Below are 19,148 nucleotides of genomic sequence, written 5' to 3'. Positions count from 1 at the left end.
TCAAGTTTAAAATAATGATTAAATTTTATTATAGATTATAAAAAAACGTTATAATTTCGTAAATATTTTTAATCGGCTCTTTATTCGTTTTTAAATTTTATATTTTAATTTAAAACCGGAATTTCTTCCAACGTTAATCGATTTTAAAATTATATTCGTATAACTAAAAATGATTAAAAATAATGTTTATACTAAGGGAATTAATAATTATAAATATAATACTTTTTTTTCTATTTACTACTATAAAAATCGTATATTTTAATAAGATAAGTAATCGAACTATATATAAGAACGGGTTAGAAAGAGAAATTAATAAAACGGTAATTTACTAGTTCTATTTTAACGTCCGACGAGAATAAATATTTTTTTAATAAAGTTTAATTCCGCGCTAGAATTTATTAAACTATAAATTTTCCGCTAATTTCTATATATTTTTTATTAATAATTTCGTATTCAAATACAATTATAATATACTTACGTTTCCCTAAGCCGAAATAATTACAATCCTTACTAATATTATCAGCTTAATATTCGCGCCTTAAATTAAGGCACTATAGGGAATAAAGTATTAATATAATATATAGCCTAATTTACTGCAATTATAATAAGTATGCTTAATATAAAAAACGCCGAGTATTTAAATTTACTATATTCGTAATAAATATCATATAATTTTACTACCTAGTATTAACTGTATATATATCCAAATTAACTGTAATAATAATAAATAATATTAAAATTAATAGAAACCGTAGGGAAAGGACGAAAGAAGCTACTAAGATTAGGACTAAATATAAGAATAGAAGTAAAAGTAAGAGTAAGAAGAAAAAAGGGAAAAAATAAATAAGAATACGATATTTAAAAGTATTAATATTATATTATTAATTCTAAAGTTTCTAAATTCTTTAATTATTCTATATATATTACTGCCTTAATTAATATATTAATACCGCTTACTAATAAAATACCGCTATATAAATAGGGACGTAAACGATTTATTTATTATAGGACGCGTAAATATTTTAATTATTCGTAGGATAAATTAAATTCTTTAGTATAAAAACGGTCATAAAATATATAAAGTTTTCTAATAAGAATATTATAAATAGGGTTATAATTAATTTTCTTCTTAAAGGCTATAATATACTTAATTTATATATTCTTAGAATTACTTTCGATATAGTTAATAGTAAAAAAAAGGGTATCTAAAGGTATTGAAAATAATAATCGTCGATATTAAAAATAAAATTATATAATTAGGAGTAATTTTCGCTAATAAATTTAAAAATATTAAACTTAGGATATTATTTAAATAAAATAGCAAATTACGTGGGCTAAGTAAATATAAGAATAGAAAGTATTATAATTTAGGGAATAATAACAGGAATAGAGGGGGTTAAGAGGTACGTTTGATTATAAAAAAGATAATCTTAATAATAGAATCCGAAAGGAATACGAAAATAATTATTAAATTAATTTTATTCTAATAAATCGACGAAATTATTCTAATTATAAAGAAATATATAAAATAAAAAGTAAACCAAAAGTAATTTAATAACCGTTATGCGGAATTTAAAAAGTTTTTACTTCTATACTATAATATTATTCTCTAAATAGTAGAAAGGATTACACAAAACATACAAGAGGGTAAAAGAATAATCGATATCCGAATTATCGTCGTCTACTTCTTTAATAATTAATTAATAATATTAGGATAAAAGGAAAAGCTATTACTAAAGGATATCGTTAATTATAATAAAAGGAGTAATAAATAATTCTTACGTACCGGAAATAGAGGGAAGGGTTTCTTTAACAATCTGAAAAATAAATCATCCACTATATATTTATATCCTATTAATAATAGCTCAACTCCCGCAAGAAGAGCTATTAATGTATTAAGATCGTAAAAAAAAGAATTTTAAATATTTACGGACAGCGCAAATATATAAAGGATATTAGAGTAAAGAGAAGATTAAAAATATATTAATAATTAACCCCAATAATTTTAGAGGCGAATTCGACCGGCTATTTATATTGTTGTAAACTCTATCCTATAGTAACTAAATCCGCGATAGCTCCGATCCGTTCCGACACCATACTACGGCGCTATACTATACGGACATCAGCGCTCCTCAGTACTAGCACAGGTCTAACGCCTAACAGGTCCCTAGCGACCTGACAATAAAAGTATTTACGAAGTAATAATAAAAATAAAAAATCTTATTCGATTTTAAATTATAGAAAACCACTTACTACAAACTAGGGAGAGCTAAACTCGTAATTACTATTCTACCTATTAATAAAATCGTCAATTAACGGATTCTTCTAGGAAAGAAGAATCTAGTAGTAACGGATTTATTAAAGGGATTAATACATAGCGGAAATTATTACAATAGACGTAACAGATTCTATTTAAAGAACTACAATTAATTATAACTTAGAATTTAAATCAATAAATAGTTTTACTAAGTAAATACTTTTAATTATAAATAATAATTAATTAAATAAGAGAGGAATCCGTTTCAATAGAGACGAATCCATTACTAACTATCTAATACTACCCAGAGCTGTGTCGGGGCCAAGACATGCTGAATCCAGCATGCTCTGGTCCCAGTATGCTCTAGCCCAGCCGACCAGTCGTCATGTAACAAAGATTCTTAATATCGAATATTTGGAGATAAAGTTAATACTAATAGATAAACTAATAAAAGTATTAGGTATTTTAAAATATAGGACATTTAGGGAATTATTAGGGATAATTAAAGTATTATTGCGGGAAGATAGCGGAGGAGATAATCTGGTACTAGGAGAGGTAGATTTCAATAATTTAGATGAAATATTAGGTCTAGAAATATAAAATGACGAGAGTAATATATAAATAGCTTTACTTTTAACTTTAAAGAGGAAAAAGAAGTCTATAAGTAAGGGGGTATATTAGATTCTAAGGTAATATTCTAGCTAGATGTAGGCTAGATGCTAGAGTCCTAGCCACCTGATTTAATAGGTTTTAGCAAATATAGGTTACCCCCAAAACCCCCCATACCAGAGCGCTCGAGTCAGTCATACAGAATATATAGAATCAATCAATCACCAGTAAATCTAAGAGAAGCTTGGTAGCTGCATTGTCAAAATTAGCATGCTTGGTCAACGTGAAGCACGTCCGATCTCCGACCTTTCCGTATGGCTGAGGAGGCTTGATGACAATCTCACTTGTCGGTGGACGATATCCTACGCTATTGGCTCATGCCAAGTCTTACAAGCTGTCATGCAACTTTTGTTAGCCTCCGCCTACCACTTGTCACCTGTTGAGTAGGATGGTAGCGGCTTGGCATCCCAGCTGCGAATAACTACCATTTAACTTCAGCATCGCTCCATATAAGACGGGGTGAATACCGTCCGAGGCTGAACTGTCAAGTGTTGTGTGTCGAGCCGAATCGAAAGAAGTTAAACCGATGAGTGGCCGGATGTTCCAGAAAACACCACATGTAGTTTGTCTGAGCCGCTGCCACCTTCTTTCTCCTCCAGTCCTCCATTAACCTCAGAGTTAAGTCTTGAACCAATGCCGGTTGCCTCTCCTAATACCCCATCCAGTCAAACACCTTTCCCGGATTCATGACCCATTTGGGATCAACCGAAGCCTTGAGCTGCCTCATAAGCCCAATCGTCTCCTCTCCGAGCTCGTCCACCAAGCACTCCTTCTTCCCAATACCAATCGCATGCTCCCCGCTTACGGTACCCTCCATCTCCAGTGCCCGTGTCATCATGTTTTTGACGCACTTGGCGACAGCCTGCTTCTGCTGCAAATTTGTAGGGTCATACATCATGGAGACGTGAAAGTTCCCATCACCCACATGGCCAATCACGCTCGCAAACAAGCCCAGAGATCCGCACTCCCGCTTCGAGATCTCGATGATTTCCGCCAGCCGTGAAATGGGCACGGCCACGTCCGTAGACCAAATCTCGGTGCCCTTGGGCCGAGTGTTTACCATGGTGAAAAGGGCTTCCTTGCGCGCGGACCAGAGGTCCAGCTCATCCTGCTTCGTCTTGGCAAAGTGGAACTTGCTGTCTGTCAAGGGTTTGACGATCTCGGCTACGCGGGACACATCGCTCTTGATGGCGTCCTTGGTGGTCCCGCTAAACTTGAGGAACAAGGTAGGTTTCTCGTCCCATACACGCTTGCGAACTGCGTCGCTTCCGTGGGTGTTGAGCAATTTCATCTGCTCGTCATCCATGAGCTCCAAGGCAGCAAGCTGGATCCCGGAGCGAATCAATTTGGAAGCGGCGGCTGCGGCAGAGTGGATGGTGGGGAAAGCAACAACGGCGACGCTGGTTTCCTTGGGGATGGGAGCGAGCTTCAGGGTGACCTCGGTTACCATTCCCAGAGTACCTTCGGCGCCGACAAACAGAGAAGTCAGGTTGTAGCCAGCCGAGGTCTTGCGAGGACGCCGACGAGTCTTGATAATGCGGCCATCCGGGAGGACAACGGTCAGGTTGAGCACCCAGTCTTTCATAGTCCCGTAGCGCATGGCGTTGGTGCCGGAACAATTGGTTGAGACCATTCCACCAACTGTTGCAGTGGGTGAGGGATCCAAAGGCACGAAGAGCCCTGTATGGGCGATCTGGTTGTTGAGATCAACCCAGTTAACGCCAGCCTGAACGACCACATCCATGTCATCTGGGTGGAAGGCGACGACCTTGTCCATGTAGGTGAAGTCGATGCAGATGCCGGAATATGGCTGGGAGAAGTTGCCCTCGACGCTAGAACCTGCGCCAAAGGGGACCATGGGGACATTGCGAGCACTGCATATCCGGGCGATAGCAGATACGTGGTCAGTCGTGCGTGGGTAGACGACGGGCAACGGCACGCCCGGGTGAGTTGGATGTCGACCAGTCCGAATGGCCGTGGTGTTCGAGAACATGGGTATCGTAGGTGACGGCGTCTTGTCCCAGTATCTGAGCAATCTCTTTTGCAGCTTCAAGCATTTCTTTGTGGCTTGCGTAGGTCGGCTTTACCAGTGAAAGCTCTTCCTTCTTCGAGTCCTTCAAGACAATAATGACTATGGCCGATAACGCAATGATGATCCAGCCTTGTCTGGAAATCAGGCGTAGCGGATTCCTGTACTTTTCCCGTCCAGCCCTCTGGTGAATATCCGTAGGTTGCTGTGATGCCCATCGAGTCGACTGATATGCCTGGGGAGCAAAGGCTGGCCGATGTTGACGCTGTACTGGGGGAATCAGGTTTCGGGAATGGGGAATGAGAGTGAGCCGTGCTCGCGGAAAGCCAAGCACTTGACGTGTCGCCATCTTTGGGTAAAACACGGAATGGAGAGATGGTCTCTCGGACTGCGGAAGCGGAAGTCATGGAGAAGCCGTCGGGGCGGGGGAAGCGGGGCCGTGTTGGCGTCGTCGGCGGTTCCACATGACCGCTTAGGGCGGGGATCGAAATCCGGGGTTGTACTCGCCAACGTCGCCAAGAAGGCTTGTACATGTGGGCATCCTCAAACAGTTGGTAGACATGTCGCATGGCTGAGGACCGTCGCCATCAGGACATAATTATATAGTCTCATGTCGAGATAGTGTGGCCGGCAGGAGAAGAAGCGAACTGAAGCGAGAATGGAAGGTCCAGTATTAAAAAACATGGAAGGTCCAGTATTAAAAAACCAAGACAGCTGCAAGAACAAAGTTGGAGAGGATCGTTCGCATAAGAATTGGCCACGCCTGGGAAGTCAACTTGTACCTTGCGCTTCTACCAGTCGCTCCTTCGCTTCGATGCCGTTGTGACGGGAGTCAAAGATATCCGTTTGACGGAAAGAAGACAGGAGGTTAGAGTGGGGCACATGCCCCAACACTTGTATGCAAGGGGCAGCGCTCAAGCGTAACGAGCATACAGTAATCAACAAGTCAACCGAAGACTCTATGGCCTTTTCAATCATGACTTGAGGATAAGAAGTTGTTGTTCATATGTGAATGCCATGAAATGGACTGCGCCCCGAGGACTTTGAGGTTCTGAAGATTGCAATGGAAGGGCGATCAGGGTTCATACTTGGTGCGACATGGCACTCTTGGCGCAGGCCTTAACAAAAGGGCCTAGAAAGGGCCTAGCGTTACAGCTTGCGACGGCACCGTTACGGCCAAGATGCGGAGTGGTGCGCATGTCATGCATGGATAAATTGAATGAAGATTGGGACGACCCTTTCCAGTCTCATCTCCGCAACTTCAAGAGATGCATCGAATGGACAATATCACCCGGCCGTGCCCACCGTGATACGCAAGGCGATCGGCTGAAAATCCACAACACTTGAGAGCCAGTAAGCCCATCCGCGACTGCCGATCCACTGAATCGCGTACCTGAATTTCACCACAACCAACGGAGCAATGCCGTGATGGGAACAAGCTGAGATTAATTCCCACTCGTGCCACTCGACTCGTCACACGCATTGCACTGCCCACTCCCGCTCGCCGGCTTCAGCTATCTTATCGCGTGGAAAGCACTCAGGCCACCAAGGTTCTACAAGAAGGACAAGGGCAGGCCTTCAATCGATGGCAACCGAGAACCCCTTCCATTCTGCCGCGTCATCGTGTGTGGTACCCACTCTCCCGATTTCAATGTCTCCAGCTGAAACCTAACCGTCTCCAGATTCTCTTCTTGTTCTTTTCTTCACTTTTTATTTTTATTCCGCACACCATAGGGCGTCGTCGTTCTTTGTAGTTCTAGACCCCCATCACGTCGGTCTAATACCAGTCCTTCGTTAAACCATATTTCATTTGGGCTCATCGTGTCCTTTTTTCCTTACAGTCTCTTGGATTTCGCATTGTGTATATTGCATATACTCCTGACATACTAGAACTCGGAATATCTTGGCGACATCAGATATCGAGCTGAGCGGCGGACCGACCACTACTAATTAATCATGACGACAATATCATCGCCAAGAGGAGCGACATGGCTCACAGCTCTCTTTGCCGCCGCAGCTTGTTTGCTGCCGGCAGCAAATGCCCAAGGCTACGCAGTCGATACCCCAGGTACTGCGGCCACTTGAGCACTTCAACCTATTGCAGACGCAACTAACACCCCCTTTCAGATAACATCCGTGCCTCCGCAAAAACTCTAGCGTTCGATATGATGAAATTTTACAACGGCAACCAGTCGGGCGAAATCCCAGGTATTCTGCCCGGTCCGCCCTCCGACGGCAAGGGCGACTATTACTGGTGGGAAGGCGGCGCCCTGATGGGCACCATGGTTGACTACTGGCACTTGACCGGCGACACCACCTATAACGATGTCATCACCCAGGGTATTCTTCACCAAGTCGGCGATAATCGCGACTTTCAACCCTTGAACTTCACGGCCTCGCTTGGCAACGACGACCAAGGATTTTGGGGCATGACCGCCATGCTCGCCGCCGAGACCAAGTTTCCCAACCCGCCCGCTGACCAGCCCCAATGGCTTGCCCTTGCTCAGGCCGTCTGGGCCACCCAGGCCGCGCCTGACCGCCACGACGATACTTGTAACGGTGGTTTGAGATGGCAGATCCCTCCCACAAACAATGGCTACGACTACAAGAATACCATCGCAAACGCCATGTAAGTATACGTGCCACAACAAATTTCCGAGCTGCCCAGCTAACCAAACCCCCTAGCTTCTTCAACATGGGCGCCCGTCTCGCCCGCTACACCCACAACGAAACCTACGCCACCTGGGCCACCAAGCAATTCCAATGGATCTGGGACGTCAACTACATCGACCACGCGTCCTGGAAAGTCTACGATGGCGGGCACATCGAGCAAAACTGCACGGACATCAACAAGGCGCAGTTCAGCTACAGCGCCGCCATCCTCGCCCAGGGCGCCGCCTTCATGTACAACTTCACGGACGGCGACGCCGCCCAGCAAGACATCTGGAAAACCCGCGTCCAGAATCTCACCGATGGTCTTTTCCGCGATTTCTTCCCCAAAGGCGTCGCCTTCGAAATCGCCTGCGAGTCCCGCCACGGCGCCTGCACGCCCGACATGTTATCTTTCAAGGGGTACGTGCACCGCTGGATGTCGGTGGTTACGCAGGTGGCGCCCTTTATGCGGGATACCATCCTCCCCATCCTCAAAACCTCAGCGGAAGCGGCAGCAAAGCAGTGCACCGGCGGAGCCACGGGGCGAGTGTGCGGGTTCTACTGGTCCGAAGGTGTCTTTGTCGATCCCGCCGTGGACAAGACTACCGGTGCGGGAGAGGCTATGGATGTTCTCGCGGCTGTGTCGAGTCTGCTTATTGATGAAGCCGATGCGCCGGTGACGAATAAGACGGGTGGTATCAGTAAGGGAGATCCGAATGCGGGACAGGGAAGTAGGCGTGCTGTCGAGCCGGCGACGCCGATTACTACGGCGGATAAGGCGGGTGCGGCTATTTGCACGATATTGTTGCTGGCGGGAGGGATTGCGATTTGGGTGTTTATGAATTTGGGGGATTGAGGTGATGATTTGATGAACGAGGATGGAGATTTGAGGGGGGGTGTATCTGCAGTTATATTCATGATTTTGTACACTTACATCTTTTGGGTTCTTGTCTAAGAGACGGGTAGATCTTGGGCTGGCGTTATGTCGAGGGGGTTCGTCTTCTTGTATATGAAGAACTTTTTTGATACCAGCACCATATATGTGACATTACGCTGTCACGGGTTGAGAGGAGGATGACGAGATGGGATTGAAGCTTCTGTGTCGTCTTTCCTTTGTCCTTGGCATTAACGGTCAAAATAAGCTTACTTTGCTAGCGCTGGCCAAGCCAAGTCTTTAAGCATCACCAAGTGGTCACCCATTCAACAATGGAACCCGAACGGCCGTGTCAACGTCGAGACCTGGGCCTGCGGCGAAGGTATCCACGGCATGAACATTGTCGTTTTGTCGCGACCACTGTGTCAGTGCTTACGCCAAAATGATGAGACGCAGCAGCGATTTCTTCCCGCTCTTCCCACAGAGGAGCATGACGACTTGATATTGAGGGGATTGTATCAAAAAAATAAAATCGTACGTCCTCATTTCACATGTTCAACGGCCACCAACATACCCGTGGAGATGGATGAGGGTGCCTTTTTCACCTACCTATCCCCAAAGCGGACGGTAGGAGAGTGGGGATGGGTCCCGTCAGAAAGCCACCCTATATCGGGCTGACTAGGGCGACTGTGTAATCATCTAAGGCGACTGTGTGGGATATGCACTAGGCACAGGTGTAAGTCACCTCCGACAACCTAGATTAGTGTTAGGGTTAGGTGTTAGGGTAAGTTCTCGGGGGTGCAGGGGCCGGTGAGAGGCCCTCGCGTGTGAAATGTGAATTTGGCGTTGAGAAAGAGGTTGTTTTGAGCTCTCAATGTCGTAGTTCAAGATGATGACTTTGGGTGATGTTTTTGACAATTGGCTTGATGCCAAGACTTGGAGGTTTTGCAGCAGACAGCCTGCTCCACACAGTCGCCTTAGACGATTACACAGTCGCCCTACTTGTAGTCCGCTCGCCCTATATTCACGGGTACGCAAAATTCCGTAGTGTTGTGCAAGTTTTATGCATTGATCGGCAAACGGCCCTTCCAATTCCCGAGTCGAACCTTCTATTGTGCATTCGGCGGTTCCGTTCATAAACCACGCACAAAAGCTACAGATACGAATCATGAAAAGAGCCAGATCGTTCGATCCGATTATGCGTAGCGCGCGATGGCAATATTAGATCGCTCGGTACTTATCCGTTTCGTTACATCGCAGTTAACATAGCAACATACCCCTCAATGCCGACCTCAACTTGGAAACAGCAAAAATCCGGTTACCGACACTTGTTGTATCCCGCGAAGGGACCTAGCGATATCGCCCAAGTCGAAGGCCAGGGACTAAGAAGAGGCCGCTTTGTTGCAACGTCTTTTTACATTGCAATAATGGAAGGTGCCAAGGTGGTTGCTGCCCCTACCTCTACTTATTTTGTTTCCTGGGATGATTCGAGAATCGACACGACTGCACCTTAAGTTCCCCGTTTATGTTCTTTATTTGTTCGCGGCTACCTCTTAGATAGGAGGCATACCGGCAGGTGCTATTGATCACCTTGACCGCCTCATAACTGAAGACCCCAAGCGAACTGGAACCGACCTGTGTCGTGGCTCATGGCAAAGCGGAGCCGACTTATGTCTAATCCACTGTCGATCACCACGCTACCGTATTTGTTCAACGGCCACCGGCAACATATGCAGTAGTTTATGCTTCGACTTATGCACAACGGCTGTTCCCATTCCCGAACCCACCGGCCGGTGTTTGGACAGGTGGGATAGGTAGCGAAAGAGTTCAGTGTCTCAACGGGAATTCGGCAAGGTAACATGGTGTATGAATGGCAGGGCATCATAGACTAACACTAGTGTATGAGTGAGGGTGGGTTCCGAATCTCCGATCGAGTTCTGTAGGCAAGTGGACGAACGACCAGTGGCACTTCACATTGACCGAACGACTTTAACCTGGCCGCGTATACTTCGTAGTGGTGGGGTTTTTATGCACAACACGCAACGGCTCTTGTCATTCCCGAACTCAATTTAATCCTTCACTGCCGTTATGAAACAGGAACCATGAACAAGTTATGAAAAAGTGGCCGATTAGGGGACTCGAACTTCCGCGCTATTCTAGAACGCTAGAGTTGTGTATATCCAATCGAGGGGTTGACATACCCAGTGGGTATATATATAACTCTGGGATAACCCCATCTAGAGACCTGGAACTACCAGACACCAGTCGTCCTTGAACACTCACCTCTGTTTACAAAGCGCCGCAGTTCACAGAGATGATGGATCTCTTACACCTCCTCCCACTGGAGGTACTACCCAGTCCCACCAGTCTCACGGGGATTGTCCTCATCGGCGTAAGTACTACTACCTATCCTCAACTCATCCGTCTCGTCCAACAACCTAACTAACGTCTTTCCCTAGACCACCCTCGTCGTATCCTCCATCCTCCTCTCCGCCATCTACAACCTGTACCTCCACCCCCTCGCCTCCTTCCCGGGCCCCCTCCTCCACCGCGCCTCCTTGTTTCCGTACCTCTACCGCCAAGTAACCGGCAAGCTCCCCTACTCCGTCCTCGACTTCCACGCGCGTTACGGGCCCGTGGTCCGCATCTCGCCCAACTCCCTCTCCTTCGCCGACCCGCAAGCCTGGAAGGACATTTACGGCCATCGCTCCCCGGGACAGGAAGAGTTCGCCAAGCCGAATCTGTTTTATCGGACCAAGGGCATCCCGCCGAGTATCCTAAGCGAGACGAGAGAGAATCATGGCGTGCTGAGAAAGTTGATGGCGCATGGGTTCAGTGAGCGCAGCATGAGGGCGCAGGAGGGGATTATCGGGGGGTATGTGAATGCTTTGATTAGCGGGTTGAGGGGCCATTGTTTTGGCAAGGAGGAGAAGAAGGATGATGGAGTGTCGTCGGAAAAGGAAACGGAGCAGAAGAAACAACAACCGGTACCCCTCGACATGGTCAGCTGGTACAACTGGACCACCTTCGACGTCATCGGCGACCTGGCCTTTGGCGAGCCATTTGGATGTCTGGAGAAGGCCGAGTACGACCCCTGGGTGGACGCGATCGGAAAGAGCGTGCGGTTCGGCAGCATCTTGTTGGCCATCAGGGTTTTGGGCTTGGAGGACGTGGTGCATCCCATCATTGAGAAATTGAGCAACAAGGCCAGACGGTTCCATCGGAAAAGGACCATGGATAAGCTGCAGAGGAGGGTGAATCTGACAAAGGAGAGACCGGACTTTTTGGAGGGGTTGTTGCAGAAGAGGGAGGAGTGGGTGAGTCTACCTCTTTTCTTTGGTTGTCTGGTGTCTGGTTGTAAGAAGAAAAAGGGAAAACAAGGGGGATTTGGTGATTGATGCTGACAAGTGACTAGGGCATGGACATGGAACGACTCGCAGCCAACGCAAGTCTCTTGATCATCGCCGGTTCGGAAACAACTGCAACGCTCTTGTCTGGAGCAACATATTTGCTGCTTAAGCATCCCGAGGCAATGAAGAAGCTGATTGAGGAAGTTCGCTCGACCTTCAAATCGGAAGAAGAAATCACCCTTTCGTCGGTGGGCAGTCTCGAATACATGCTGGCTTGCATAAACGAGGCCATGCGTCTCTATCCGCCTGTGCCCATCGGCATGCCCCGAGTTGTTCCCAAGGGCGGTGCAAAGGTTGCGGGCACATTCGTTCCAGAGGGTGTAAGTTCCTTTCCACTTCCTTCAAGAAGAGCTTTTTGTTATGGCGTTCTTGAGCTGACCATTCTTGCTTTTCCGTCGACAAAGACCGTTGTTGCTGTATGGCAATGGGCCACAAACCACAACGAGCAGCATTTCCTCGAAGCTTTCGAATTCCACCCCGAGCGTTGGATGCATGATCCCCGGTTTGCCAACGACAGGCTGGATGCGGTACAACCCTTTAATGTTGGACCTAGGAACTGTCTTGGTCGGAAGTGAGTGAAGAATTTCCTTTGGTGTTTCGGCATCTTTATTCTCCTCCTCCTTGTTCTTTGGCTGACAAATTACCCTCCTCTATCACAGCCTCGCAATCGCGGAGATGAGGCTCATCCTTGCCAAAGTCGTTTACAACTTCGACATGCAGCTCGCAAACCCTGGCAAGGACTGGTTGGATCAACAGATCTTTACCTTTTGGGATAAACCCGCGCTTCCGGTCTGTTTGACTCCGGTGGAGAGGAACGGTGCATAGCTTTAAGGCAGTCATACGGTACCTTGAGGGTTTCAAAGTAATGGAACAGACCGGATGGTTGACTGATATGAGTGCGACTGGGAAACTGGCCCTGATTCGGAACGTCAGCGATGGTCTCACTCATGTTTTGTTCAACTGACGTGGACGCTAGGAGAGGAAAAGAAGTGTTTTGGATGAAAGGGATCAAGAGGGTCGATATTAATGCAATGCCTCTTTCTTTAGGGCAATAGATTCCGTCATGTATATTGTTCGTGCGCAAATTGCCCTTCAGCATGAAGACATCGCCGATGTGACAATGTTCTTTGTTCACTTGCCAAGCTTCTCCCTGAGAGTTCTACCCACAAACACTCCACAACTTGATTAGGTTGATTGACGCTTACTGTCTAGCTGGTTGGTGTGAGTGGCCACAGCATCCAGACCGTAAATATTCGAACGTAACTAGAAACGAAATCGGTAGCTGGGTAGTCCCAAACTGGTCCCTGGGTAGTCCCCCTCACTTTTTTTTGGGCGCGCAACCATCTATATGTCGTACCGCGCAAAAACTTTAAAGCTATTAATATTATTAATATTATTAGAGTTGGCGTTGATATCACTACTTATTACTACTATTTTAATAAAGAATTGGGTAAAGTAGAATACGCTTCTCAACAAACTAAATAAGGGAGAGTAAGTCTATGATCTATCTAAGGATTAATAGACTAAGAAGCGAAAACATTGTAGCAAATTATAAGGAAGCTGTAAACGACATAACAACGATCCTATTAATAGTAATAGCGATATTCGTTAGGTTTTTAAAACTGACCGTCTAATTAGCGGGCGGTAACGAGTAGCGATAATGACGGAGATAGCGATAGCTTTAAGTCAGAGGGCGCGCGCGAATATACTTAGTTGGCGATATAAAATTGACGGGCGTAGTTGGGAGCTAGAGATTGGCTACACACCCTAAAAAGTGGGGGGGACTACCCAGGGACCAGTTTGGGACTACCCAGCTACCGATTGCGGACTAGAAACTGATCAGTACCTGGCCGTGAGGATGAAGCGGTGGGGAGATCGGTGGTAACAGTCAAGACGTGTATCTGTAATATTGTATCGGTTGTAGACCTGTCCTCATGGCGTCCAGCGACCAAGCAACGTCCAACGGGCCAGGCACCGTCTTTGTCGTCGGTATCCTGTTTCGGTTCTTATGTTATGACAAGCACTAATCAGCATCAACACGCCCGCAGGACGAGGCTCAAAGAAGACACCACCACGGAAACCCATTGCCAAGCAACTTGTGTGAACCCACTGATTGATCCAATACCAATAGTCATTACGATGTTATCCCCCAGTCTTAATCCCCTAGCATAGACGCCGTGGTAACCGTTTCCCTCACTACCCATAATCTAAAGCACCAATACCGGCCAGTTCACTCTTGTGCTTCCCCGCAACCGGAAAGACGGCACCCTCGCTGACATTCTTCAAATCCGGGTGTCCGTGAACTATTCCCTTGTGGTGTACGATCTTGGCCTTGGTGTTATTAACTTCCTTAAATCGTCTAGTAGAACATATCGGATGAGGATCTTACATACGATCATCGTCAAACGGGGCATTCGGCATCCTCCGGCGCGCCCTCGGTTGATAAGCAGGACGTGCCAGCTAGTCCTAATTGAGAAGGTTGATGCTACCCCTGACTGTGAATAGCATGGCACTTTAGCATTTCCACCACTGGCACCTCCATGGCTCCTTGGCTACCCTGGCATGATGTTTTAGCGTGCTACTATATAGCGTCGCATAGTGACCACATCTTGTAGATCTGTCAAGAGAGCAAGGTGTCTTTCGACAGAACAGAAGGTGTCTTTCGACAGAACAGATTATTGATAAGCAGGACGTGCCAGCTAGTCCTAATTGAGAAGGTTGATGCTACCCCTGACTGTGACTTGGGCTCGTTGACGATGCGGCTGTTAAGGGCGGGGCAGGCCGAAGCGTCGTCTAAGCGCTTGAGACCCTCGGGCTAGGATATTTGGGGATGCTTGTGGAGGTTATACCGCTTTTTTTCACTCGATGTGGTTTTACTCAACCTGCGCTAAGGTCCGAACTAGCAAATCCTAACACGGGGATGCAGGTCATACCGACAATCCCACCAATGTCTGTTACTGAAGTGTTCCGAGGAACCAACTGACCACGTTGGCAAGCGTGCGATCGACTGTGACCCGCATCAACTCGGTAACAGATTGGTTGAACCCCTTGTTAGGCTTTGCTTCTGCCAGATGGTCCCGGCCCTATACCTGTTTGAGCAAAACCACATCGACTGAGAATTAGCGGTAGTAGTAATCGGTCGAAGCTCCTACAATAGGGTATGTTTGGCCGGGCTGGGAGAGATCGATATCTGGGTGGGAAGGAGGGATGGTCGAGTTTGTCGTGCCCCGTAGGACACTTATTTATACTCCTGTACTCCCCCCTATAACCTCTTCCCTTAGAACTAGACAGGCTATCCAGACAATTTCAACTCAATCTCAGTCTCGACACACATCACCATGATCTCCAACGTCCTCACCGTTGCCACTCTGGCCGGCGTAGCCATGGCTGCTTGCCCACTCTCTGTCCAGATTGTTGGCGCAGACCACCACGTCGCCCAAGTCTCCGTCACCAACACCGGAGCCGAGCCCATCACAGTCTTCAAGGGCAACACGGTGCTCAGTGAACACGCTACCAAGGATCTCCTCGTGACTGATGCCTGTAAGCAAAGCCCCCCTTCCTTAGCATTGTCCCAACGCATCATGGCTGACATCTCCATAAGCCGGCAAGGCACTTCCCTTCGAGGGCGCCTACGTCAACTACAAGCGTACCGGCGTCTCTCCCGACATGTTCCAGACCCTCCAGCCCGGCGAGTCCGTCACGGCCTCCGTCAACGCCGCCAGGACCTACAGGCTCTCCGGCGTCAAGAGCGCCAAGATCTCCGCCCTCCAGGGTTTCAAATACGTCACGGGAACGACCGCGCCCAACTCGCTCAAGGACCTCTCCTTCTGCGAGGCCAGCTCGGACTCCTACACCATCACGCCCGACCAGAGCAAAGCCGCCGAGTAAGCCCACCCACCCGCCTGTCAGTCACTCATGAAGCCCCGTCCCCGGCTAACATATTCCCACCCCCCAAAAGTGACCACATCTCCAAGCGCCTAGCAGGAGCACCCCCCTCTCGCATCGCCAGGCGCTCCGTCACCTACCACTCCTGCTCCACCGCGCAGACCAACTCCCTCAAGACCAGCGTCTCCGACGCCATCTCCATGGCCGGCGCCGCCTACACGGCCGCCGGCTCGGCGGCGGACTACTTCACCACCTGGTTCCGGGCCACCTCCCAGGAGTCCAAGGTGCGCTCCATCTACAACGACGTCAAGAACGTCCAGACCACCTCGCCCGCCATCTCCTGCACCGACACCTACGGCGACTGCTCCGACGGCAGCGCCCTGCTGTACACCGTCCCCAGCGCCAACACCATCGTCCCCTGCCCCAACAACGGCTTCTGGGGCTTCCCCGAGTTCGCCAGTACCTGCGCCGACGACGACTATGACATGGCTGGCAGCATCCTGCACGAGATGACGCACCTGTACGGCACGGATGACTATGCGTACGGCCAGGCGGCTGCGAAGAAGCTCTCGGCTACGCAGGCGTCGGCGAATGCTGATAGTTATGAGATCTATGCTGGGAGTGTGCGTCTTGGTGGGTGCAGCTCCTAGAGGAGGATGGGTGGCGGGGATGTGACAGATCTGGTCACAGATTCCATGACGATCATGATAATTTATGACCATGGCTCCGATAGTCCGTGGTTTGATGATGTAGTACGAGATAGACGAATATGAAATGCGTTCTTAAGGGACTTTTAACCATGTTGACGTTTATATCGTCCAGCTTGACTCTGTGACTGTCGCCCGAATGTCGGTGGCCAGTCCCTCACCGTCGATTCGTTCGTTTAGTCTCAATGAATCGCATGATTTGCATCGATAGCAAGTGAGTGTTGCAGCTGAACCTAGCAAGATAGTTGATGATATCGAAGTGATAGACTGTGATTGGATCCTGTTCGGTATACATTCGAAGTATAGCCTCAGCCAGGAAAGCGATCCCGGTCACGAGTTGCTGGTCGCTCAAGCAGACCACCATGTCATGGAAGACTTGCCGATAGAGGCGAACATATCGTTGGCCTAGGGCCTGTTGCACCCATGCGCGGAACCGGCGCCAGTACTTGGTTCCAGGGCAGACCTCATCGTCCATCTTCTTGGACTTGGGCTCGTTGACGATGCGGCTGTTGAGGGCGGGGAGGGTCGAGTTTGTTGTGGACGACGGGGCAGACCTGGGGGTTCGTGGTGGCGCCAGTCATTGTGATGTTGGTGTTTTGTTTATTGGAGAAATGGGCTGGTGTGCGATGGTATCTGGAGACTTGTTGGTTGAGTTGACTGTTCTTTGATGCTGTGGAGGAGAGGTTTCGTTTGTTGGGACAAAGATCCAAGTACCTAGGCCCGTTGTTAGTGGGATACGATAGAGTGAAATAGCGACCAGGTGACCTCGACTGCGTACTTACCTTACCCGACGGGAACCGCACAAACAACTGAGATTCCTTTCCTTTGTTGGCGAGAAAGTCCGAGGCGCAAGAGCGGTGATAGTGGTCAAGAAGAGGAGGCAGCTGGCTTCATCGCCTGTAAGAGGAGGCTAAGAAGATCGTCCATGATGTTTCCCATGACGTACCCGGATAAACTACTCCACAATCAGGGGACCGTGGGGAATGTGGAGCTAGCTTCTGGCTCCGGACCAATGAATGGTCGTACATTGATAAGCTGCCCCTTGCTTGATGCTGGTCTTCTCTCTCGGTTTTCCCCAGCTTGTCTTTTATCACATCACCGAATGCAAATGGCAAGTGCGATTGAATACATGGGCCTTCCACTTCTACGTACAAGCACTCTGACTTGCTCTTTCATTCAGCCTGCTGTGCCTGATCACATCCCACGGGAGGGGAAGGTGGCTGAAAGGCAAGATCATCCCCCAAAGTATCAGGACCAAAAATGCTTGGAGTGCCTTCGACGAATATCATCCAAGATATCGCTACCATCTTAGGTAGAGGGGGCCAATCAAGTTATTAATGCAGCGAACTTTGGACGACGACAGCAAGAACACCGCCTCAGCTTCAGCACCTGACAAAGTCAAGTAATATCGGCGAAGTTGGCAACCTCGAGCATCGTATAAACACGATTGTCGCGGTCTGTCTGGACGGCAATTCAGCATTCCTCGATGGGCAACATATCGCCAGCAAAGACTACGAACGAAGCAGATTTGACAGGTTAGAGAGCTCAGCGTTCGGCGATAATAACAACAATGACAACATAAGGTCGTCACGATATAACGAGATAAGTACCTAACGACAATTGAACTCGTTCTCCTATGTTTGTCAAGGACGGCGGTGGTCATCATTTTCGTTGTGTGAAAACGAAACCGTTTGCAAAGTTGCCAGCTGATGCGCTTCTTCGGCGTGTCAAATTGACATTCATTACTATCATTTTCCCCATTGATATGGATGTTTTTTTCTTCCTGGCATAGATTGATATTCTTTTGACCCATTGCTGGGCACCCACGTTGAGAGATCGTTCCGATCTTAAAGATAGGTGGGAATCAGTGGAGGTTACAATTCTTTGCAGATGAATAATGGTACGACGGGAGGTGAGACGGAAGGTGAGAGAGAGTTCGGACCAAAATAACACATTCCCGTCGGCCGATTTCATCCCAACGTCAGCTTATGAGCTTATTTCAACCTCAGCCGAGCCATGGATGGATGGTGTTGTGTCACAATAGCCACCAGGAAATCTCCTCGTTCAGAAACGAAGTGGTACTCTTCCTATTTCTAGGTAGTGATAGGAAGACTGAACCTCAGAGCTGAAGATATTTCTGCCGGATTCAGTTGGCTTGAGCAATTAGACATAGGGTTGAACTAAACCTCTAGGTTTAACCGTAATATATGAGATGGGGGAAACCAGGAAAGAAAAGACAGGACAAGACAAGGCACCCAAGACAAGACAAGACAAGACAAGACAAGACAAGACAAGACAGCCTTGTCTCCCTGCTTTGCAAAGTGAAGGCTACCTTACTCTCTCTCTTGTTTAAGTTTCCCAAACTGAGACTGAGACACTTGACCCCAGAGGCTTCCGACTTCGCGTGTGTCAATATGTCTACCATTTACGTAGGTATCTATTTTATTCAACAGGTTGAGTTTTGTCACACGTGATCCGGCAAAATCACCAGAAGGTTCAGAGGTCCAGAGGTTTCGTTCAGAGGGACTGTTCCGAGTCATGTCCGGGAACATCGTTGTTGTGAACTGAAACTGATGAAACTCTGAAACAAAAGGGCTGGATTAACCTTCTTCTAGAAGAATAGAAGAAGAAAAGCCACGGGTACCTAACGACATGACATGACGTG

The 19,148-nt window shown here is 47.6% G+C and overlaps 5 protein-coding genes across 5 annotated transcripts; 3 read left to right on the top strand and 2 right to left on the bottom strand.

The window, feature by feature from the left end:
• Nucleotides 1–3,575: 3,575 nt before the first annotated feature.
• B0H65DRAFT_571926 (FAD-linked oxidase-like protein) lies at nt 3,576–5,639 on the bottom strand (the record flags this gene model as incomplete). The annotated part of the gene is given in 3 exon segments (XM_062830494.1): nt 3,576–3,719; nt 3,732–4,800; nt 4,889–5,639. 3 exon segments carry the CDS (start codon nt 5,302–5,304, stop codon nt 3,576–3,578), a joined length of 1,629 nt encoding a protein of 542 aa, XP_062683301.1. The 5' UTR covers nt 5,305–5,639.
• Nucleotides 5,640–6,607: 968 nt separating this feature from the next.
• Nucleotides 6,608–8,648, top strand: B0H65DRAFT_169498 (glycoside hydrolase). The gene is made up of 3 exons (XM_062821347.1): nt 6,608–7,023; nt 7,083–7,584; nt 7,641–8,648. The coding sequence occupies exons 1-3, from the start codon at nt 6,912–6,914 to the stop codon at nt 8,461–8,463; spliced, it is 1,437 nt and encodes a 478-aa protein (XP_062683300.1). The 5' UTR covers nt 6,608–6,911; the 3' UTR covers nt 8,464–8,648.
• A 1,832-nt stretch (nt 8,649–10,480) lies between these two features.
• Nucleotides 10,481–12,716, top strand: B0H65DRAFT_571912 (cytochrome P450; the record flags this gene model as incomplete). The annotated part of the gene is made up of 5 exons (XM_062830493.1): nt 10,481–10,873; nt 10,941–11,798; nt 11,897–12,211; nt 12,296–12,462; nt 12,551–12,716. The coding sequence occupies exons 1-5, from the start codon at nt 10,796–10,798 to the stop codon at nt 12,714–12,716; spliced, it is 1,584 nt and encodes a 527-aa protein (XP_062683299.1). The 5' UTR covers nt 10,481–10,795.
• A 2,513-nt stretch (nt 12,717–15,229) lies between these two features.
• B0H65DRAFT_422390 (uncharacterized protein) lies at nt 15,230–16,426 on the top strand (the record flags this gene model as incomplete). Its single annotated transcript, XM_062824400.1, has 3 exons — nt 15,230–15,431; nt 15,493–15,775; nt 15,850–16,426. The coding sequence occupies 3 exons, from the start codon at nt 15,230–15,232 to the stop codon at nt 16,424–16,426; spliced, it is 1,062 nt and encodes a 353-aa protein (XP_062683298.1).
• Nucleotides 16,427–16,533: 107 nt separating this feature from the next.
• B0H65DRAFT_169424 (uncharacterized protein) lies at nt 16,534–17,291 on the bottom strand. The gene is made up of 2 exons (XM_062821346.1): nt 17,266–17,291; nt 16,534–17,123 (listed from the first exon to the last, which is right to left on the bottom strand). The coding sequence occupies exon 2, from the start codon at nt 16,956–16,958 to the stop codon at nt 16,641–16,643; it is 318 nt and encodes a 105-aa protein (XP_062683297.1). The 5' UTR covers nt 16,959–17,123; nt 17,266–17,291; the 3' UTR covers nt 16,534–16,640.
• Between the last annotated feature and the right edge of the window lie 1,857 nt (nt 17,292–19,148).

The sequence above is a fragment of the Neurospora tetraspora genome (genome assembly GCF_033439725.1).
Source record: "Neurospora tetraspora strain CBS 560.94 chromosome Unknown B0H65scaffold_3, whole genome shotgun sequence".
NCBI lineage: Eukaryota > Fungi > Ascomycota > Sordariomycetes > Sordariales > Sordariaceae > Neurospora > Neurospora tetraspora.
The sequence above is the reverse complement of the archived record's forward strand: the minus strand, read 5'-3'. Positions and strand labels throughout refer to the sequence as shown.